Source organism: Antedon bifida, chromosome 7, assembly GCF_963402885.1.
Source record: "Antedon bifida chromosome 7, ecAntBifi1.1, whole genome shotgun sequence".
NCBI lineage: Eukaryota > Metazoa > Echinodermata > Crinoidea > Comatulida > Antedonidae > Antedon > Antedon bifida.
This window is the reverse complement of record NC_136232.1, coordinates 1,953,224-1,976,188: the sequence shown is the minus strand read 5'-3', so window position 1 is coordinate 1,976,188 and position 22,965 is coordinate 1,953,224. Positions and strand designations below refer to the sequence as shown.

Genomic DNA, 22,965 nt, shown 5'->3' with positions numbered 1-22,965 from the left:
GGCCCTGCCACAGCCTTTTGGGGTCGTTTCCAGCACATCACCAGATGCATTGATGTTGTCGCCTCATGATGTGTGGTGGAAAGGGGGACGTATAATTCTGTGAACCCCAAACACAGTGGCCGCATGCCTTTAACTCTATTCCACCGACCAGCGTGGGAATCGAACCCACGACATACGTGTTGTTAACACGACGCTCAGGCGACTGAGCTAACTGATCATTTTGGTTGTAACAAGCTTAATATGATAGTTATGACGTACTGATGAATTACGTAATACACGTATAAATAGACTATTATCAGCTGTTCAGTCATGAACTACTTTGTGGCCTAACGGGTAATGCTCAGCTTTAGGTGCTCTCAGCTCTAGTAGATTGGGTTCGAACCACTACGGATATTTTTTTTTTTGAAATAAAAAAAAATAAATAAATAAATAAAATAATGAATATTGTTTTTCTTTTATTTTAAAAGAGAGATATTTTGAGGGTTGTAAATGTCAGGCCTAAGGCAAGTGGACCTTTTTTTAAATCAGAAACAAAGTTGCATGGCATTATTTTCCATTAAATAGACTGCCATAAAATCTCGAAAAGAAGCCCATGTGCTCCTTCATTTTTAGTACTCTTGGGTGGGCTTCTTTTCCACATGGAGTTCTTTTCGAGATTACTTTTGCAAACTAAAAGAGGGGAGCTGATAGGTTCCCGGCCGGAAAATGTTTTATTTACATGATTTGAACAATCTTCTAATGTAAAAATTAACAACATCAACATTTTAACTTTTTTACTCTGCTAAAGGAAACACAAAGCATATTATGAGGACTGAGGACGATCAAAGCATATTGATCGAAACGTCGAGAAACTCAACAGTTCTTTTCAGAACATGGTGTACCGCAAACTTTATATCAACAAAGGATTTTTTTTTCTTAAATGTATTAAAATTTAGTGACTTTATTTCTATTTTATACCACTGTGCTCCCCTGGTGGCAAATTGGGTTCAATTGAGCACAGTGTATGAACATACAAAATATATTAAAATGAAGTGACTGGACCAGTTACCGTAGTACTATTTCTATTTCTGAAGTAAATAAAGGCATAAATGGCGCTCCGTAGAGAAGTAGAGAATGCTCCATCGTCAGAATGACGCTCTGAATATACCTCCTTTATTTTGACACACGCTGTTTGTTCTGCCGCTCTCTATAATTCTGCTGTCTGTGAAATTTCCAGAATTTCCAGAAAAGGCAAATGTACAAAAAATAGAAACTGTTTGTTTACTGAATTCTCAACGTCAATCAATGAGCTAGCCAAGTTTAGTGAGTAGGATAGAAATAATCTGTGTTTAAAAGGGTAGGCTATTATTAACTATACTAAAGCAGTTACTAGCCTACCTAGGCTAGGCTAGATAGAAAAGTAGGCCTAGCCTAGGCTAGTAAGCCTCCTAGACTAGGCTAGGCCTAGCGTAGGCCTATACTAGGCTAGGTCTAGCCTAGGCCTACCTACCTAGGCTAGGCCTAGGCCTACTATTAATTATGAATTATAAATAAGGCCTAGGTTTAGTTAGTTTAGTTATTCCTGCCCTACCTAGTCTCTCTGACTAGGAGGCCAACACTTACAGGATGTAAGGGAGTGTCAAGTGTGGAGTGTCCAGACTCTGGTAACTATGTTTACAAAATAATTAGGCTAATTAAGTACCGTATATTATTAAATCCTGAAAATTCCAATATGGAAGGGTTAGGGTAAGGCCAACAAGAAACTGAAAGCTGTTTGGATGATGCTATACACAGCAACATTGTACTGTTTGTTTATAAACATAATATATATTATAATACATTTTGCTTTTTTTCCTTTTACAGACTCAGAGTACCAGCAAAAGCAAAATATCAATATACTCTAGCTGCATAATATGTCATTCAATTATGTGGAAAGTAATATTTCAGAATAACAACATCGATGTCTGCTACGTATGGCTCACCTTTGTTTACCTGTATAATATGTGGACAGGAAAATTTGAGTGCAGACAGTATGAACACCCACATGCTGACTGTACATGACCATATACAGTGCCCGATGTGTGATTTAGCTGGTATTTCTGCCAATGAGTTAGAATTCCACATCAATACTGCTCATGTGGATATCTTTAGTCCTAGTGGGTCTGGACATTCATCCAGAACGAATGGTCAAGTTCTAAGGGGCAATACATCACCGGTCAAACAAACAAATTCAGTTCATGCTGGGGTCAGTCAGGATCATTTCGATTCAAAGGGAAAAACTCTTTTAGAGTTATCGAAAGAGCATGAAGTAAAGCGTAAAATTGTCAATGGCCGTACGACTGTGAATGACGAAATACGAACTAAAGACGCCACAGGAAGAAAAATAAAAAATTCTAGAAAAACAACACAAGTTTTTACCGACACGACAGAACATGCAGTGAATAATAACGTAAAAGATTACATTCCACAAAAACCGTCTTCCAGTTACGATCACTTAGAAAGTGGATCAACAAGGTCTTCATCGTCTTCGTTTTCAATAATCAGCATCCAGGGAAATTCTGGAGAAAGTGGAATAGGGGACGATAGGTCATCAATTTCAAGTATACAGTCACCTTTGAAGAAAAGAGCAAGACCATCCTGTGGTTCTACCTCTGACCAGGAATCTTCGTCCGATCAAAGCAATACTTCTTTTAACTCCATCTTTAGTGCAATAAAAAATGTAATACAATCGCCGTTTAAAAGTGAAAACACAAACAGGGAAGACTGCAATAGCATGTCAATGCAAAACTTATCACTAGAAAGTAGTAGACATTCAAATGCAAGTAAATTATCCGGATATCACTCTCTGGAGAATGAAGGTAGCAAATCCAAGTCGGTTCACGAACTCAAACATTGCCCTATTTGTGAATATCGTACAACAGATGTTGACGCATTAGCCTATCACGTAGACGAGCATTTTGCTATCGATACTAATGATGATGAGGCTGTTGCCAGACAGCTATCATTGGCCGATGAAGTGATAAAGTCAGATGAATTAATTGCACGAAAAATTGAAAATGATGAGAGAAGGAAAGCACAGAGGGAGGAAGAAGCACAGTTTCAAGAGCTACAGGTATTAGAGCTAAGAATTCAAACTAGTAATTTGCTACAAAAGCAAAGCTACTGTAGCAAATGTTTGCTGGCTGTAATTTTTGAAAAAAATATTTACCTTTAGTCTAATAAAGGTATTTACAACTTGATCTGATGATTTCTACAAATTCAACTTTTTGTAGAATTTATTTGCCAAATACTGTACTACTGTAGTTATTATATATGATGTTAATTTATTGTGCGCATAATTGTATGTACACAATGAATTATGTGCATATGAGGGGTTGCACTTTCTCACTTCCTTCATCAACACAAATTTGGCAGATTCTATGGGACCAGGAATGCTAGTAGACCCAACCCAGTACCATTTTGATTACGATCATTCTGGAAATTACCTCGCGATTCTATAACATAACAACCCAATGTCACAACATGCGTACAGTAGGTCATCGCAAATCAAAAGATCCCTAATATATTCACTTCAATATGAAGGTGCCACTATTATTTTATTTATTTTGTACTTTTACAGAAGAAGTATGGAATGAATGATCAAGGAAGTTATAGGAAACAAGCAAAGCAAGCATATGAAAGAGCTCTGTACAAAGGAGAGATGACAGTGTCGGATTACCACAATCAGATACACTCTATCAACATCTCAATAAGTTGTGGCATAGATGATGGCCGAGCAAGAACCAGAGGTAAATCTAAATTTGCTTCACCAAAGAAAAATTGTAACACGACAGTCTATTAACATATCGGGCACCATTTTCTGAAAGTCATTTGCATACACCTTGGTAAAACCCACATTTTAAGTATTTTTTACAATAACTGTGTCTAATATAATTAATATTAATTAGTTTTTAAATGCAAGCAAGAATAACGAGGGGCGTGAATGCGTCGAAATAACAATGTTAGGATGAAATGAGCCTTACATGGATGCGTTATTGACGCATTCATGTAGAATTCATGATACATCGGACGCATCCAAAATTGGGGTGTTCTTCTGGTCGGTACTGTATGCTATCAATTACTGTAGGTGTTCATGGCTTAGCCGCTCACAGGTTGTACACATATGACAGCAGAAAGGGTGACAATGATTTGACATGATTTTGTTAATTTCAAAGACAAACAATTTCCTCATAATACTGATTATAGAGTATAAACATACATTTAAATAAAATATATGTATTAAGGATAAAATCTAGAAAAATACATATGCTTTTTTCTTTTGCTTGCTAATCAAATTGTTTTTTATGACAATTTTAGGCCTTGTCGTAAAGTTGTATCAGTACTATTGCAAAGGTGTTGATGGAGTACCAAGTGTCCGTCTATGTGCCGATCAAACTAGTCACTATGGTTCATCTCCCGGTGATAAAGGATGGGGCTGTGGCTATAAGAATATCCAGATGTTGATGACAGCTATGTGCAATGATCCTAGGTTTAAGAAATCTGTTTTTAATGGTATGTTTGACATCTATATTTACACCTCTTCCGTGTCATAGATAGATCTTTTTTCAGGGAAAAGGATCAGCCGCTGAACCCATATTGATTATTATCAGTTCTACTTTTAACCAATCATAGTACATTAGGTCAAAGGTCCCGAATTAAACAATTTTGACCCCAATAATACATGCACGTGGATATTAAACAATTTTGACCCCAATAATACATGCACGTGGATATTAAACAATTTTGACACCAATAATACATGCACGTGGATATCACGTTGCCGATGTTCCCGTTGCAGGCATAAATAGTTTAGTTGGCATGTTTAAGTATGTATGTATTTTTGTTACTTTTATGTGTATTTTATTTTTAAGGGGGGATGTGGATAGAGGTGCTTGTCACCTGTTTATCCCTTTCTTTTCGCTGCTTTTTTTTGTTATGTGTTTATGTGTGCAGTGATAAAGTTTAATAAATAAAATAACAAAATTTTAAAAATTAAAGGCGGAAATTGGTGATGAGGTGTGTCTAACATGATAATTTAATGGAAAATTTCTTTCATGTTTGGTATAGAGAGCAAAGAATTATACTTTCTGTAATTCTTTTCTTCCAATTTGCAAGTTTAAATAAAATATTTTGTATCCTTGTAATAGATTCTACAAATATGCCATCGATATCTAAAATCCAACAGCTGATTGAGAAAGCATGGAGTGAGGGCTACGACCCACAAGGAAAGGAGCAACTCGGTGGAAAGCTATGCAACACAAGAAAATGGATTGGGGCTACTGAGGTAGTAGCCTTGTTTACATCTCTCAAAGTAAGGTAAAGTATTTTTTTTAACACTTACTGTAGAGTAGAACGCCTCCTTTGGGACACTGCTATTTCTAGACTTCTAAGGGTCTTTCACGCCTGCTCCGATCCCGCTCCAGCTCAGGTTCCCATCCCTTTTCATTTTAACAACACATCACTTGGCTATGCACATATCGAGTAAAAAGATTGGCGATGTTATTTGACGGAACCGGACAGGAGCAGGTGAAAAAAATGCATTATGAGGACACTTTCCTATAGAACAAACAAGGGGAAATTATTTTATCCCTACAGCCAATCCCCTTTCAGGCAACACCCTATTTAAAGAAGTCCCATTAATATGGGTTCTACTGTATTTAACATCAAAGGCATTGCTTATTCAGCAGTAGTAACTCCCATTAAGGGACACCTTTAGAACCCAGCATAGATTCTCCTTAATTGGATGATCCCTGAATAATGACATATATTTCTGCTTTTTCATTTTACATGGAAGTCTCTATTTTAATAATAAATGTCCCTTGAATAGGAGATTAGTGTATGATTCATCAATCAGATCAGTGTTATTTTATTTCAATAAATTCAATAAATTTTCTGTTGTTTATCTTTTCAGATGTAAATTAATTGACTTCCATAAACCCACCGGACCAAACAGAACGCATCCACAGCTGTTTGATTGGATTAAGCAGTACTTTGGTACATCACTAGCATTGGGAAGTCTGTTCAATAAAATGGCTATTTGCAGTAACAAACTTCCTCTGTATTTACAACATGAAGGTGAGCGTCAGTTGGAATGCAAAGTCTGGACATACTGGACACCCTTGGATTGGTCTGATTATGTCTGGACACCCTTGGCCCTAAATTCTAGCCTTGACATTGATTCAAGATTGTAATTGAATTGTAAAACAAATGTTTTGTATTCATAGATGAAGAGAATGTTTTCAAGATTTAGAAGATGGACTGATCTATTTAACTTGGCTCCACCTCAACTCATGAAAATATTCTTCCTATTCAACTCATAAACATTCATTATTTGTATGTTTACAAAACATACTGTAAAAGAAGATTATTATAATTATGATATCCTCTTCAAAAATACAATAAAAGCAACACATCGAAAATTATTAATTAAAAAATTAAACAGCATTAAAACATTTCTTGTGCTTAAAACAAATTTTTTTTCATTTATAGATTTTATAATATTATTTTGTATAATTTATTATTTGTATGCAGGACACAGTCGAACTATCGTTGGTTACGAGCAATTGAAAGATAAAAGCATACGTCTTCTACTGTTTGATCCAAGTTTGACTCAAAAGCAACTTGGATTGTTAAAGGCACCAAACCTGACAGGATATGCACTCAAGCCTTTACGCCAGACTCTTACAAACCTGAAGTCTAAACAGTATCAGATTGTGTGCGTTGAGGGAAATTTAACAGAAGATGAGAGCAAGGTAAGTGAATTAAATGAATTATTATTATTATTTAATCATAATCGGATATTGTTGGTCCACTTCTGGATGAAAAGCCTAGCATGTCCGCCGCTTCCAGATGGTCTAACCTCTTACTGTTACTGTTTCCCAAATTTTGTCAGATTTCCTCCCTCAATCGTTTCCACTATTATCCTTTGCTTCTTTTACTTTTCATTCATGTCCAATATATCAGTAATATTTATCTATATATTGAAAAATTCAGCTGTTGACAGTGTCCAGCACTTTAAATCAGTTACTCTTAAATGTCTGGAAAAAATTACATGTTCTCTACTATTCATAGATGTTTAAGTAGTTAAGAATTGCCTTTGCAAAATTCAGAAAATTTGTAGATGTCATTTGCAAACAATACTCCTTGATGCACTTTTTTTAAACTCCAAAATCATTTTACACTATAAAATCTTAAATAGTAACCTACAGGTTAAGACAGTGGAACCATAATTCTGAAGCTCGCTCTTTCTCTCCATGGTTCTGGTGGATAAGGACTATAAACTGTAGGTCCAATGTACACATCTAGCTTATGTGCACTTTAAAGAACCTAGTACATCTTTTGTGACGAGTAGGGGTTATCCCGGTGTACTAGTACACACACAGCCACTGATCATAACTGGGCCCTCTGACTGAAGAATCTACCCAGTATAAAGAAATAATAAATAAATGCATGGAACCCTCAACATGTCTCAATCTACTATACTACGTCTATGTACAGTATCGCTAAAACATACCAAGAGAAATGCATGCTGTAAAATGTATATCTATCAATCTATTGTACTGTAGAAAATGTAGTGTATAATGTCTTACGGCCTTGTCGAAAAACACCATTGAGGTGAACAAGTGTTACCGTGATTAAACAAAGTTTTTATTATTATTATTGTACCAGTTGCAATTTCAACCTTGAATATTGTGAACTTGAATGAAATATTCAATATCTGATGACGTTGCCAGATATAAGTGGTGTTATTTTTGATAATTAAATATAATACTGTAGAGTGTATTCAGTCTAAACACCTGCAAATCTGATTATGAATATCTGGGTGATGTCATTACCTTGTTTAAGTTATTGATTAGGAAACGCTTAAGGACATATTTGTCGGGAGTCTTGAAATCACTCAATATAGATTTTAGAAGGCCTGTCTGTTTCAAGTTCTTTCAAATAGTATAAATGTTTGATTCAATTGTAAAGCTCTGTCTACACTATCAAACTTTGACAAAGCATGTGATGTGCCCATATATGAACATGATGATATCACATCACTACCATATTTAAGCATATCACTACCATATTTGGGCACATCACACTATTTTTATCAAACTAGTCTGATAGTGTAGACAGAGCTTTAAAGGAGTTTTATCAAATACAGTACATTATCACATTCTTCAAAAGATGATCCAGAACTTGCTAGGCGTAAAATAAATTGAAAAACAGAATCTTTCGGTTGGACTTTTTTTGTAATTTGACCTTAAATAAAGATGTCTTCTAAAGCTCTGTCTACATTACAAAAAAAGTGTGATCAATACCAATATGGTAGTGATATGACATCATCGTGTCCATATACTGTATGGGCACATCACATTTTTTGTCACATAAAAGTTTGATAGTGTAGACATAGCTCAAGCAAGGTATAGCCAATGTTTTAGTAGTAAATAAATAAAGAAATTAAAGAGAACCCCAGATTTTCTTGAAGTTTAATCCTCGTATTATCCTAATAGTTTACATTGTATCTTGTATTTTGTGTTGAGCCTGGAAAAATGTGTTTTCTTTTTTCATTTTTTCTACCTCTCAACAGCTCAATCCGATTGTGTCTTAATTTTACCCATAGGCAGAGCTAATGGTCAGACACGTTATTGATGATGCTGTCCATAAGTAGTCAAATCAATTTGTTCTTTTCACCATATGGTATGATAATTTAATTTAAGAATTCAATTCAGGTTTTAATTATGTTCAGTATAACGTTGAAGAGATGTCAATGTTTGAAGTTTTTACCAGCTAGCCTAAGCAGTGTCAGAATTATATTTTATGACACCAGGTTGTAGACTTAGTCTTACAAAAACAGCATGATACTGCCCTCTATTTTTTTGTTTTTTAAAAAAGTTTACCATGTACAGCAATAGATCTCTCAATTAAAAACATAGGCTACATTATACAGTATACTGATTTTGCTGAATGAAAATGACCACCATGTACTGTAAAATCATTATTTTTATGTACAGGACATTTTCTAAAAAATGAAATATGATTAGCCTTAAAGATGTATTGTCCCCCAAAAACATGAAAAATGAAGATTAATAAAATCAAACTTATATATACGTAATTTTGTAGTTTTAACAAAGTTAATCACTTTCGTAGAAAAAAAAAACCCAAAAAATAATGTTTTCACTTATCAAATGACAAATTAAACGGTTAAATTCAACCAAAAACCCATTGGCTGGCAGCCAATTTGTCTATTTTTTGCTTTAAATTACAGTTTTATCAGGTAAATACTTTTTTTTCCGATCCAATTTTAGGTCAAAGTGAATAAATATTATGTGACACTAAAATGGCATATTCAACAAAAAAATTTAAAAAAAATATTTTTTCAGGGGGACAATACATCTTTAAAGCTTAGCTACAGGAATGAGTTTCAGATATAATATTTGGTTAAATGTACAGAAACCACAACGAAAAAAATTTTTTTAAGAGAATTTCTCTTAAAACAGTCAAATTTAGTAACATTCTGCTATAAAACCAGTAGTTTGTTCCACCTGATGCATCTGGTTACTCTAAAAAAATTTATTATACTGTAATGTAAGGTGAAAATAAAAGTCTGACGTTTAATTAATAAAAACACCAAAAACATAAATTCATTTTTTTTTCATCTGACAAAAGTTTGGTAATATGTTTTACTAGCTTTGTTTAGAAAAAAAAGATAATGATTGATTTATTTGTCACCTAAAGCTATTTCACGATGTTAATGCAGTTAGGTCAAAGGGTGATAAACTTAAAAATAATATATAATGGGGAAAATATTGTAATCCTCCGGTTACGATAAGGTAAAAATAGACATTTTGGATATGTAAGGAGTAGAAGCTGATGTAAATAAAGAAAGTTGATACATCACGTTTCGGTAAAGGTTGCAAATAATATGCCAGTGACCCAGGTGACAGGCCAATAACAAAAGATTTATTGCTGGCTTGGTAGAAAACATGGGTGCCTGGGAATCCAGCTACCTGCTTTGTTAAGTGGTGTCAACAACCCATGCTCACTATCTGTGTTATGTTATGATGTTGTTACCAAAGCATGAATATATTAATAGAAAGCATAGGAAAAAACTTTTACTTTTACACTGTATGGTTTTATGGCGCATACTGTAACATGTATTAACAACATTCATGATAAATGTGGACAGATGGTCACTGCCTGTTTGTAAAATCACATAATGTAATAAAAAATAACATTGATGGCTATGATAAGACAAAGGGACAAAGAAAGTGGTGAAATAATGTATGTATTCTAGAATATATATGTACTGTATATTTTTCTGTCCATATTTATCACCAAATTTCGTTCTTCGATATATCCAATCTTTTCTACTTTGTCGAAAATCATTTCTAATTCATTACATCATCTTTATTCGACTCTCGATTCTTTAAAATTAATTTAAAAACTTTGCCACCAAAATTCAGGATACAGTACATGGTTGTTTTTCTTAGAATTGGCAAAATGGACAAGTTTGATTATTGTTATATATTATTAATCATTGTCTCCATACCAACACACCTACAGTAGAACCCATAGCACCCAACAATGTGTTCCCTTAATAGTGGTTGACTGTAGTGTTGTAATGTATTTCCCCTCTTTTATTTCATTCACTGGAAAATGTCCCCTTAATAAGGATCTCCCAAAAGAGTGAATTCAACCACTTAGATATTTTAAAACGGTGTTTTTATGTAGAGTTTACATTTTCCTATAGTAAGTAGTCGTCATAAATTTGCAGTTTTGTAAATTTCTGGATGCCCAAGAAGACAAAAAGTTATTTTTGTTATGAGTGATATATCAAGTATTTAAAAAGTAGTTCATATTTCAAAAATAGTAAACAGATTTTCTAGGTACCCATTAAACGTCGTCCTACTATGAAATACGTGCTATCCATGCCTGCCTGCAGCTATCATTTTTTTAATGGTATTTATCAATGTATGTTTTGCCTCAGGTTTTGTTGTGAGTTTATATTTTAATAACTTTTCCCAGGTACTTTCATAACAGTACAGTATGTGTTACAGATGGTTTCATAATAGCCATTCATCTTATCTGGTATTTCATATCCCATATCTTGCTAGAGTAATTCATCATGGTATCAAAATGATTTGGGTTATCGTATTTTCACCTACAAAAATGATATTTGTGCTCTTTTTTTCTATCTACCATTCATTACATAATGAAAATTCACAATTTTGTTAAATTATACATACATTATACATTTTTAGGAGGTGTGCACTTCCCACAGTGGTTTTAATGCTTTTATGTCTCACATGGTCCATAATAATTAATAATATAATAACAAAATTATAAATGTGTAAATGTTAATGTTTTAGCTGAAAAATATTCAGTTGTTGTCCAAATATTATTCATAACCGGCCCACCAGTTTTTTCCAGCTTGAACCTAATTTTACTGGCCATCAACATTGGAACCCATATAACATTTTCTTTGATAATTAAATGGTCAAAATGGGCCAGTTTACAGGCCTGCTATGGGTTTTAAATTGGTCAACATATTTGTACTTATTATAGAACACTACTTGTAATGTTAAAATGCAATAGATAATGTCAATAGACATTATGTATTTTAAAATTCATTTGCAGCCTTAGCTAGTTCTTATTTTGTTCTAAAGAAAAAACTTTCATTCAAAAATCATTTTATTTTCTGTAAAAATTTACTGTGAGAATAGATACTGTAGATGGTAGGTCACAAATATACAGATTTTCAAGATGTAAATTCTCAAAATGTGAAATATTTTTAATTTAAGTATCAATTTCATTATTCTAATATGAATACTGAATTAACCTTTGTAATGAAATGGTAGTAGATGTTGTTATTGAACAATTTTTAAATATCCCGTATCTGATTCATCATCATTCCAGCAATACAAATGATGTCAACGAGTTGTAAACACAATCCCTGGACTCAGGTTAAAATCATTGTATGCAGATAGATAACTATTTGTTTAATAATGGCCCCTGGATGTCATCTATCAGCTGAAGCACGTCCAAAGCTTGCATGCTACAATTAACACATCCCTGGAACCTCATCCCTTACAGTAACAAAATGTAAAGTATGAACGCATTTCTTTTAAGGTTAAAATTGACGAAAAATTAAGAACAAATTGATGCTTGTCTTTGCTAAGAGGGAGAGAGAAAAAAACTGAAACATTAACACTAGAGTAGTTAAAATGGGATGATAATATTAGTATTATTATTAATATTTCCTGCAGTATACCATGTTTGAAATGTACCTATCACCTGTTAGATTGAGGAATATTAATATAGGGAATTTACTGTTTTTGTGAACCTTCCTCTTCTTGTTTTACCTTTATATCTTCCTTCTATCACCATTTTTAATAATCCTCCTTCCAAAATTCTATGTCCAATCCATTGTGTTTGTTGCTCTGCCATCCTTTTCATTATTTGCCTCTCCTCCCCTACTGTATTTCAATCATTATGTCCTTGAATCCATTGTTTTTGTTGCTCTGCCATCCTTTTCATTATTTACCTCTCCTCCCCTACTGTATTTCAATCATTATGTCCTTGTTTCTTCTGTGTTGAGTATATGATGCAGTAAGCAACAAAACCACTTTAAACAAATTTCTTTTGAATCTATTATCAAAGCAAATTATACTCTAACATGTACTTTATTGAATCAAAATTTCATTAAGAGATAACTTGTACTTGTATTAATCCATGTGTTCTCATTCTACTGTACATCGAACACCTACGTAATACCCCACAGTTTATGATCATAGGCAGATCCATTGGGCGAGTAGCGGCCCAGGTCATCATAGGCAGATCCATCGGGCGGGTAGCGGCCCAGGTCGTCTTGAACTTGGCACAGATTGTCCTTTCACCACTCCAAAATTTTGCCCAAAAAAATTACAAAAGATAACGCATTATTTTCTGCAGTAATATATATCGGCTATTAAAAATACTATTATCTTGATGTATTGTAGATTTCGTCATTTCTACAGCACTCAATGAATTGAGATTTTTTTATGTCTGGAAAAAATGGAAATTTTTTGACCGTGAATAACATTTCAACTTGCTGAACTTGGGTCAAAAGGCACGGAGGATATACTGGATTTAAGTAGGAAGTTGTTGGGTTGGCGGACAAGTTTTTTAATCCTTAAAAACATTCCTTCTTTGAACCTTCTTTTTGACCTGTTAACCTTTCATATTATCCCTGGAATCTTTCTGGATCCCTACTGGAATGAACTTCTTCTGGAATAAAGTTTACAGTTAGTAAAGGTAGGCCTACTTGTAGGGTTCTTTTGTTCCCGCAACATCATCTTGAGAGCGTTGATCCCAACGGAAGTAAGCTAATAAGCTTTTTGAGCTATCCTGGAAAATCTTTTTAATATTAATGTATTTGTAATGTCAGTAATTTTATCACTTTGTATGTATTTTTTATAACAATTTTCCTAATAAATTCAAATCAAAATCACGAGGAAGTGACAAAAAAAATTACAATCCTAAAAAATCTTACATATTTTTCTAGAAGCTCTTTTCCTTATTTATTTTTTTTTTACTTTTCCATAAAAGAGGTGAGGGTGCTCGATGGAACCAACTTTACCTCTGAAACTAAAGCTAAACACATGATTCATGCTAGTATAAGCAGTATAACAAGGCAATCTAAATGCTAGTCCAAATATTTATGTATTATGAATGAAAGAAGGGATAAAATCAACTTTATTTATCCTGCTTTAGTTCAATTTTTAATAGGATCAACACAAAAAGAATGTATTCTAAGACGGATGAAAGGACATACTGTATATTATGGCAGTTTTACCTTCATATATTATATATTATTATACCATAGTTAATGTACTTCCACAATCCAACCTGCATCAGCATTAACATTTTAGGTTGTTTTTGTGGAAAATGCTATTGTTTCTTTCTCTTTTTGTTTTGTATATGGATGTACTATCCGAAGTAAAGGAAATGACTGCATTATTAAAATAAATTAAATAATATAAATTGTTTATTCTGTGTATTACAGAATAATATTTTAATGTCAATACAACATGTTATACATCTTTTATTCTGTATATAATTATTGGTTTGTCCTATTTATAGAATTCCTGTGGTAATTATGGTATAATTTTACTCAGAGTTCAATAGTTCAGTGTACTTTAATATTGTGCAAGACCAAAATCGATAACATTTTTACGTTTAAATTACAAATATTATTATTGATTTTAAAAATTATTTCAATGTTTGTGCGTCACTAAACTTGCACAATTTTGTTGGATAAATTAGGTTTTCAGCGTTGAGAAAGTTCTGTTGTGATCTTCATTATTATGTATTCAGTTTCATGTGATATAATGTTGAAATCATGTGATAATCATGTGATGATCATGTGATGATCATTCAAATTATTGTTTGTTATAAAAATAATTGTTAATTACCTCAGGTACTGGTTCAGGTAACCATCTACTTTTATCTATAAATAATAAGAAATAATGATGAAGTATAATATTAGACTCTTTTCGAGGGTTCCCACCACCAACGCCTAACCTCAACCAGCCCCCACCCTCAAAAACCAACATCCCCCACCCTCCTTTTCCTGAAGTGCCCTTTTCAACTAGAGAAAGCAGGGGAAGTAATGGTAAATAGACTACTTGCCTACTAACCTAACTTTTGACAATTTTGTCCCTTCGTCGAAATGTAATTGTAAAATTGTTAGCACGGAAAGACTTGGCAAGCATATAAGAGTGTAAATTTCATTAGTTTAATAAAGGATTACTGTGCCTCTATTGAAACCCCATACAAGCTGTCCCCCTTGAGGTTGGTGTCATCTTTGAAATGCCTCCCTGGTTCAAGTTATTCCTTTGACTTTTTGAAAAACTTTTTTAACACTCTAATAAACATCCCATCAATCTTCCAATGCGCAACAGCTCAATTTGTCAACTGTATATAAGATTACTTGACCTTTTCACCTAAACAGCACTACCCTGCCAGTTCGTTTTTGAACGGGTGTAAATCAAACTTTAAGTATGGGGGTTGCTGTGTTTATTAAGAACATCAGCTCTCAACACTTAAAACATGAATTTATGTTATTCTTGAAAACATTCAACTGTTGATCGTAAAGAATCCGTAAACTAAAATAACCTTGCACTTCGCTTTATCCCTATGTCAGGATTTTTATCTAGTTTAATAGAACAAATCAGAACTTCTGCCAGTTTTGCGGAAGCAAATTTGACTTTAACGTGAGGGTTACCACACGCAAGTGATAGAAATGATAACATACATACTTGCCCTCACCAAGTAGACAGACATTTAATTAGCAATATTTATACTCAATTTCAATGACCACAACCACCATATACACAATGGCAATAGCATTAAAATATATACATAATAATTATGATGGTGATGGATTGAAAAATATGCTTTCTGTGGTCTTTTCTTTTTTAATAAGCCAGACTTTAGTAGGTATTCTTATTTTGAAGCTGTCTCAAACTTAATGTTAAATTTCACTATATTTATCACCATTCTTCATCATCAACATTTAATATATCATACAGTATTATGTAATGCCTAAATAAATTCATGTCATTTGATTGGATTATTGTACTGTAGGTCACATGGCATGCAATAGGACGTACTATTTAACGATCGTGTTATACTAATAATAGTCATTTTTTTTCCTTTTTTTTGTGTTAAAAAAAAATCTTCTCGCGTACGTAAAAAAAAATCTTTGTGAAATCCAATAGCCTCATCGTCTGTTCTGCGAATGGAAGCAGCAACATGCAAGACGCAATCTTTCCTTCACAACAAGAAAATCAGAACATTTGGCAAGATTTTACTTACATATAGGCCTAGAACAAATATTATGAATGTTTTTATAATCGTGTGATGGTACAAACAATTTAATTTGGTGAAATATGAAATTCTATTTTAACTCTGGCTTTGTATACTGGCAATAGAATTTCATCTTCAACCCTGTGATGTAGCCACAAGAAATATAGTGGTGTGGTTGCCACAAGAAGGGGGAACAATCCCCTGTGCAGCCCACAGGGTTGACCTCTGTGAAAAGAGGTCAGGTTGAAACTGTACTGGTGGCTACGGCCCTGTAACTTCATGAAATTATGTGTATCATCATTGCACTCATAAACTTTCATTATTTGTATATTTATCATATCAACAATTATAGGTCAGCAAGTGTAAATAGTGTTGTTATTGTTCAAAATACTCATAAGTTATTAGCAATATTACTGTACATGTTATTGATATTGTTCATCATCATGTTTATTTAACACTTTGATCAGTTGTCATACAGGGTTCAAACATACAGCTGTTGTTGTTAGGTTATAATAATTTATTATTCACTAGCATTCAAATCACCTCTATTGTTTAAACTTAAACTGATTCATCAATGCATGTTATTTTGTTCAAGACAACTTGTGTCGCCTTCCATAGCCTGTCTCTATACCGTTTTCATGTTCAGAAGGAAGTTAAGCTGATCCTAATCATAGTCTAGTTAACTGTACATCCATAGTGCTCAAGCTCAAAGCCAGGATTTTTGGAAGAGGGTGATGTATGGTGGTGGGGTTTGTTCCTCAACAAACTGGAAAAAATCATTGTGTGCCAGTGTAATTTAAGACTGTTTTCAAGTCATTGTGCATTATTTTTGTCCATATTTTCTTTGATATATATTATTAACTTCGATAGGATTATATACTCTAAAACAATTGAAATCCCCAAAAGAACGGTTTTGTTCTAAAACCAGTTTTAGTTGTTAATTAATATTATAACAAAGATCAGACGGCAGACTAATTAGTTTCTCATTTGGTGATCGTTCGAGGTTGGATCATGGAGGTACCTCCATGGTTGGATGATGTCATTATTATCCACAGAAAGTTGTCAAATGGTCGTGCCATATTGAGATCTGCTGAGCTTAGGTCAAATTTATATATTGCAATTGCATTGCAGCAAAAAATTGCTCCATTGAGATCGAGATCGTAATCAAATTAAGTCCTTTTTTGTGTTTTTTTTAAATGACCCATTTCTGTTGGAAAGAAAAAAAAACATTCTTCTAATTCCATAATTATCTTGCTCAATAAAAATAAAATGAATTCACAAATACTTTTTTGACAAATATGCAATTTTATAGTGTTATTGCATAACCATGTGTTTCCATGCCAATATTGATCCAAAACCACGTACTGTATCTTTCAATTAATATCTTTCGCCATTCAGTTATTTAATAGGCAACTATTTCCTTCTTTCTATTATCAATCTTTTACTCCAATTATTTTTTTTTTCCCATATTGTTTGTGTTTCATCAGTGGAAACCTAATTTCTAGTACTTGTTTACTTGTTTCCGTTATTTGTGCAGCTGAGAGTTGAGGCAAAACACATTGTGTGTAAAAGCTCCTCTTGTGAAATCTCATGTAGTGAAATAAAAATCACATTTATGCTTGATCTTTAATAATTTTGGGAGACATTGTAATTTCTTAATTTTATTTCTGCTTAATGTATTCAATATTTTGAATTCATATAAAAGCCATCGTTTTCTTTGTTCCGAGTCTCACCAGTTGGTTATTAGGAGGGGTACAGAGGAAAGATTTGCATTTCTTACAAACCAAATGGGGAGGTGCAGCAGCCACTTCGAGGCACTTGTGCTACCTGTTTTACTGAAAAAAATACTATGGACTTGAACTACCAAGACGACAGGAAAAATTCCATGCCAGGGAGGGCGCACTATTTGTACTAGTTCCCGGCAAAAGAGGAACTGTTCGTGACGAGGTTTGCGATAACATAGGCGGCTAGTTTTCATTGATTCAAATGTAGGATCCCTTTAGCGATGGGCTTAGCATCCAGTATAGCTAAAATTGTGCGATTGTGATATTATGACACAGGACAGGCAAGGGACTTAAACTACTAATTTCACCCCATAATGCTATACCTCCTCATATTTTCCCACACTTGTGCTACCAGCCCCACCAAAATATATCCGTAAATGCGGCACCTACCCCCGGGATTTCGTATCTGTTTTTTTTCATGTTTCGATTCTTATATCGATTGTCCACTTATTGAATTTCCATGACAGCCATAATATTCATTTCCTAAAAGACTTAACGTCAAATGCTTGTTATTATTAATAAAGAAATCTTTAATATTAACTCTAATGTAATTAGATAGATTGTCACCATAGCTAGTTAATGAACATTGATTGTGGCATTTCATGCCCGTATACATGGTAATACACAATACAGATGTTTGTTAATGCTGTATACTGCATACAACTAAAAAAAAAAAAATTAGCTTTGTACTGTATTATAATATATGAATATGACAATTGAACAATGTACTACTGTACATATATATTATATAATAATAATTTTTAATATTTTTAAATTTTTATCCTGCAGGCCTATGTCTTTAACAATTTGAATTTTATATTTATTGTTTTTATAATAAGTGATTTTTAATTGTAATTTTGTTTTAATGTTTTGATTGTATGTTCTACATTTCTGAATGTCTTTTATATTTGTATATTGCATTTTATTTTTCTGAGTGAAACGCTTTTGTTAAACTTCAATCTTTCGTTTGATTGCAATAAAGTTCTATTCGTATTCGTATTCGTATTCGTATATAATACATAGGATTTTTAGATTTTATTTCTATTCTGTATGTTTAGTACTGTAAATCTGTTTTGACATCTGTGTATTTATCATAAAGTTGAGGTTTGACTATAAAATAATAAATACAGTAGTAAAATTAATAATAGTTAATACAGTACAGTAGTTATATTATTATTATATTAGAAAATGTAATATTTATAAACTTGTAGGCCTATAAGTATAGTAATGTAATATAAACAGATATTATATGTACTGTATATTTTACCCAACATTACATATTATCTATGATTGATGGTAAACATTAAAGATGTTAATTCCTTGATTAACCTTTAATTTATTATTTAAAAAAGTGAATTGTTCAGGTATTCGTGTAAATTATTATTTTAAAGATTATGTATGTACTTAATTAAATATTTTCCCTAAATGCAGTTACCAAATTAAATTTTTAGTTCAAAAATTATATTTTTATAAACAAATTCTGCTGTCCTGACATTACTCTATATTTTGAGAAATTTTCTAATTAAATTTATATGTGACCTGTTTTTAATTTGGACTATTGCAAAATTACAGGGCATGACATGCACATGGTATTTCACAATCATCTCAGCTGTGTCTATTCTGACTAACACAAAAGAGAAATACCTGACTGTTATTGCGAAATGTACGCTGTACTTCCTGCATTATATCACCATGGCTAAATTTGTCCATAAAAACTGATATTTTATATTTAAATGCCAGTTTTACTATCTTCATCTTTATACATTTGATAAAATATTGAATACATTAATCATTTTATTACATATTATTAATTTATGTAAAAATATTATTATTGTATGTATAGCAAGTCTAATATAAAATTTTACTACTGTATTAAAACCCTATAATTTAATAAAACATTTGATAAATAATAATTTATGTAAAAATATTTGATATTATTATAGCTACTATCTAGCCCTATCCAGAAAAAAAACCATGTCAGATAAAATTTATGTTTTCAATCAAATTGTGGTATACATGAATTATCAGAAAATTATAGACAGATTTTTAATACCAGTACTAGTAGGAATTCCAACAATTTTCTTCAAATACTTTTATGCAATGTACAATGATGTATTTAGTATGAATCTAAAATATGTGTGTAAAAATACTATGAATTGTGTCAATAGATTGAAATGAATACTATATTTACTACAAACATTATATCCCATTGGGAGGAATGGTAAACTGTAGACATTACTATTTTATAGCTTTAATTTTCCATTTTTCCATTATTTTCTGCAATTTTTCTTTGACGAATAATGTTTCAAATTAGGTTGACAATAACAGTAATAACTAATTACCTTGAGATCAAAGGTGTATACAAACCCATCACGCATAAATGTAGTATGATGTAGTATAGTGTCTCCATGGTTGTATTCTCGTCAGTGTGTCTCTGCATTGTCAGCAATTTTCAAATTTGATGTCCAGCTTGACGCGTAACCAGTAACAACAAGATTTCATCATTTTCATGTCGTTAATGTCAGTCAATTACGTCGTACATGTCCAAGACAATGAAATAAATCGACAATGATCAATATTTTAACTTCCTTAATAATTTTTTTTATTTTCTAATCAATATATCGGTTCAAACGCCTGCATACTCTTATACTCTGTCATTCTTCAATACCAAATTTGTAATAACATTAATTTAAAAAATACTGCACTTTAATTAACTTTTCTTAGTGTACAACAATACAACATTACGGTAAACTAGACTTTTTTAAAATCCAGGAATAAATGAATAAAGATTAAAAACATTCAATATCAAACAGTACTTATCTATCTGTCAAGATTTACTAACAAATCTTTTTGTTTAATAAGTTTTTTAATTTTCATGATATTTTATTCACTTATTCTACAAATCTATATAAATTACTTTATGCATTATATCAAGTTATTATTGAAAGCGTTTTAAATGTTTAAAAATTGTTAACAATCTTGCAAAAAACGTTTGGTTGTGCTACAACATAAAAAATATCATTTAACAGTTTGTGGACATAATATTCAACATTTAACCTTTATCGTTTTTGATCTCTCTGAAGATTAGCCAAAAATATGCTTAACCTACTGGTATACTAAAAGCACCATTAAACAAGGTATTTATATTTAGGCTTCTACATTTAAAATTAAAGGTTATAAAATGCATGAAATATTATAGATGTTGACATGCATTTGAAAGTATAAACATAAATCAGATACATTATAATAAGTCAATGGTATGGAGTGATTTAACCTCCAGTTGCGACAGTATTAAAATGTTTTTTTCTTCTGTACATCATTACTTTTTCTCCTCTTCTCGTCCTCAATTTGGGTACCAAACACATCTGAAATGGTTTTCCTCTTCTTCTTGGTCGCATCATTTACTCGAATTTACACTTAAAAATATTCTGTAAAAGTCACCAGTGTATTTTATACTATTACAGTTTTTTCTGCAAGTGTTTTCAAGTTCGTTTATTGTTCACTTGTTTCGATGACCATGTGTCAAGCGCCATCCTGCACAGCGTTGATTCGCATGTGAAACGTCTTCGAGCTCGTCATCTTTAGCCTTGCTTTCCCAAACTTTCTTGTCAGATTTTTTTCGTAGCGAGGAGAACAAGCCTCGTTTTGGGAGGTGTGAATCTTTTGCATCGCATTTTTTGTCCTTCCTGTGTCCGTGCGTCAACAGCCATCCCGCACATGGTAGGTTAACGTGCGCAATATCTTCGGTTGGCTGCAGCATCATGACAGCTGATTTTTCTTGTTTGGCTTCCAATACTCTAGGCTTCATTATGAATTTAGTAAGTGTTCTCGTCAACAAAGATAATGTAAGAAAAATACCTTTCTTTTCTGTTTACTGCAGAATTCTAGCACTGTGTTTCAGTAACTTGAATGTTTATTTACTCAGCTTGCTTGGTTGATGCCTCTAAAACCAGTAGTTTTCACAACAAAATGTTTTTATCACAATGTATGTACTATGTTACTGCAAGTAAAGCTTGAAATTAGCAATGCAGGGATGCCACAGCTCTTTTATAGCCACAGCTGATCATTTCGCAATAGCAACAGCAGCTTGTCTCTGATTGGTCAGTTGCAATACACTCATCCAACCACAAAGGGTTTCCCAAAGCCCTTTGTATGGTAATTATGAGCGTCCCCTTTGTTGGTACACTATGAGCTCACTGTTACAGGCCTCAACTTGAGTTTACAATTGTAAATTTGATGATCATAACAACTATAAATAATTATAGTATTTCCAAGCTGGTTTCTAAAAATAGACTATTGACATGCTAGGTTAGGAGTGGACGGCTTTTCCATAATGTTTGCAATCCAGGGCATTGAAATTGAAGTAATTATTATAAACAGATTGTAGCGCCCTCCTCCACTGATCACGCCACTTTTGTTGATCAGCTGTAATGTGTGATGTCAATAACCTGGCCTATTATAATGATGTGTACAGTAATTTGATTCATCCAGTGTGAATGTCACTGTTTGTCCATGGGCCATTTGACAGATACAAAACCAGGATATCACATTAACACATAGTTTTATTTTATATATTTAGTAACCATTCCATGTTTTTTTCATTTCATAAATACATATTTTAAGATAATAAATTTAAAAGGTGAAAAAAAATGAAACCTCCCATTCCTTAAACAAAGTTTTATGTATTACTTAACTTTAAAAATTACAAGGAAAATATAAAAATATTTATTGTGTTTATGATTGATAATGATGATTTAAAATCAGTGAGTGGGTGGGGAGGGTTAGTTGTCAGCTAAACATGCTGTAACCCTTCCCCCTTCCTAAAGTCCTGGATCTGCCCCCCCCCCCCCCCCCCTGGTCATGTGTTTTGATCCCAACTCAATATAGAAAATAACAACAAAATAACAATATTAATATTGTTGATAATATATATTTCATATTACAGTATATACATTATCTTATGCAAATTTTGTACCAAATATTGTGTCAATAAATTATGCAAGTTTTTTAAAGAATTGGATGAGATTTCTGGCTTTAATAAGTGCGAGAGTACAAGTCCAAAATGCTACTCCTACTTGGTAGGTACTATGGGGAAGTTTCTTGCTAGATCTTCTAAATTTCTGTTGTTTTATTTTCGGGATTTAATAACCTTGATGAATTGTTAATGAAGTGGCATCTATTATTTCAGTCAATGTCAGATGCAAGGTATTATAGCTTGGATTTGATTATACCAACTATTATTGAACACTCATTGTTACACAAACCATGATTAAATTAATTTGATTAATTAATGTCAACAAAATAACAATTTTGTGATGTTAACCTT

General features: G+C 32.6%; 1 protein-coding gene across 3 annotated transcripts in view; it reads left to right on the top strand.

Moving 5' to 3' along the window:
- The first annotated feature begins 1,184 nt into the window (after window positions 1-1,184).
- The window catches only part of LOC144848153 (zinc finger-containing ubiquitin peptidase 1-like), a 33,126-nt gene continuing 11,345 nt past the window's right edge, over window positions 1,185-22,965 (top strand). The window contains exons 1-7 of one of the 3 annotated variants that reach the window (XM_078704846.1): window positions 1,185-1,302; window positions 1,843-3,091; window positions 3,599-3,767; window positions 4,336-4,530; window positions 5,166-5,334; window positions 5,930-6,093; window positions 6,550-6,770. In XM_078704846.1, the coding sequence (XP_078560972.1) occupies window positions 1,940-3,091; window positions 3,599-3,767; window positions 4,336-4,530; window positions 5,166-5,334; window positions 5,930-6,093; window positions 6,550-6,770 (2,070 nt within the window). In that variant the 5' untranslated portion in view covers window positions 1,185-1,302; window positions 1,843-1,939. Of the gene's footprint in view, window positions 1,337-1,842; window positions 3,092-3,598; window positions 3,768-4,335; window positions 4,531-5,165; window positions 5,335-5,929; window positions 6,094-6,549; window positions 6,771-22,965 lie in introns of all 3 variants that reach the window. The other 2 variants (XM_078704845.1, XM_078704847.1) reach the window with 2 other exon arrangements.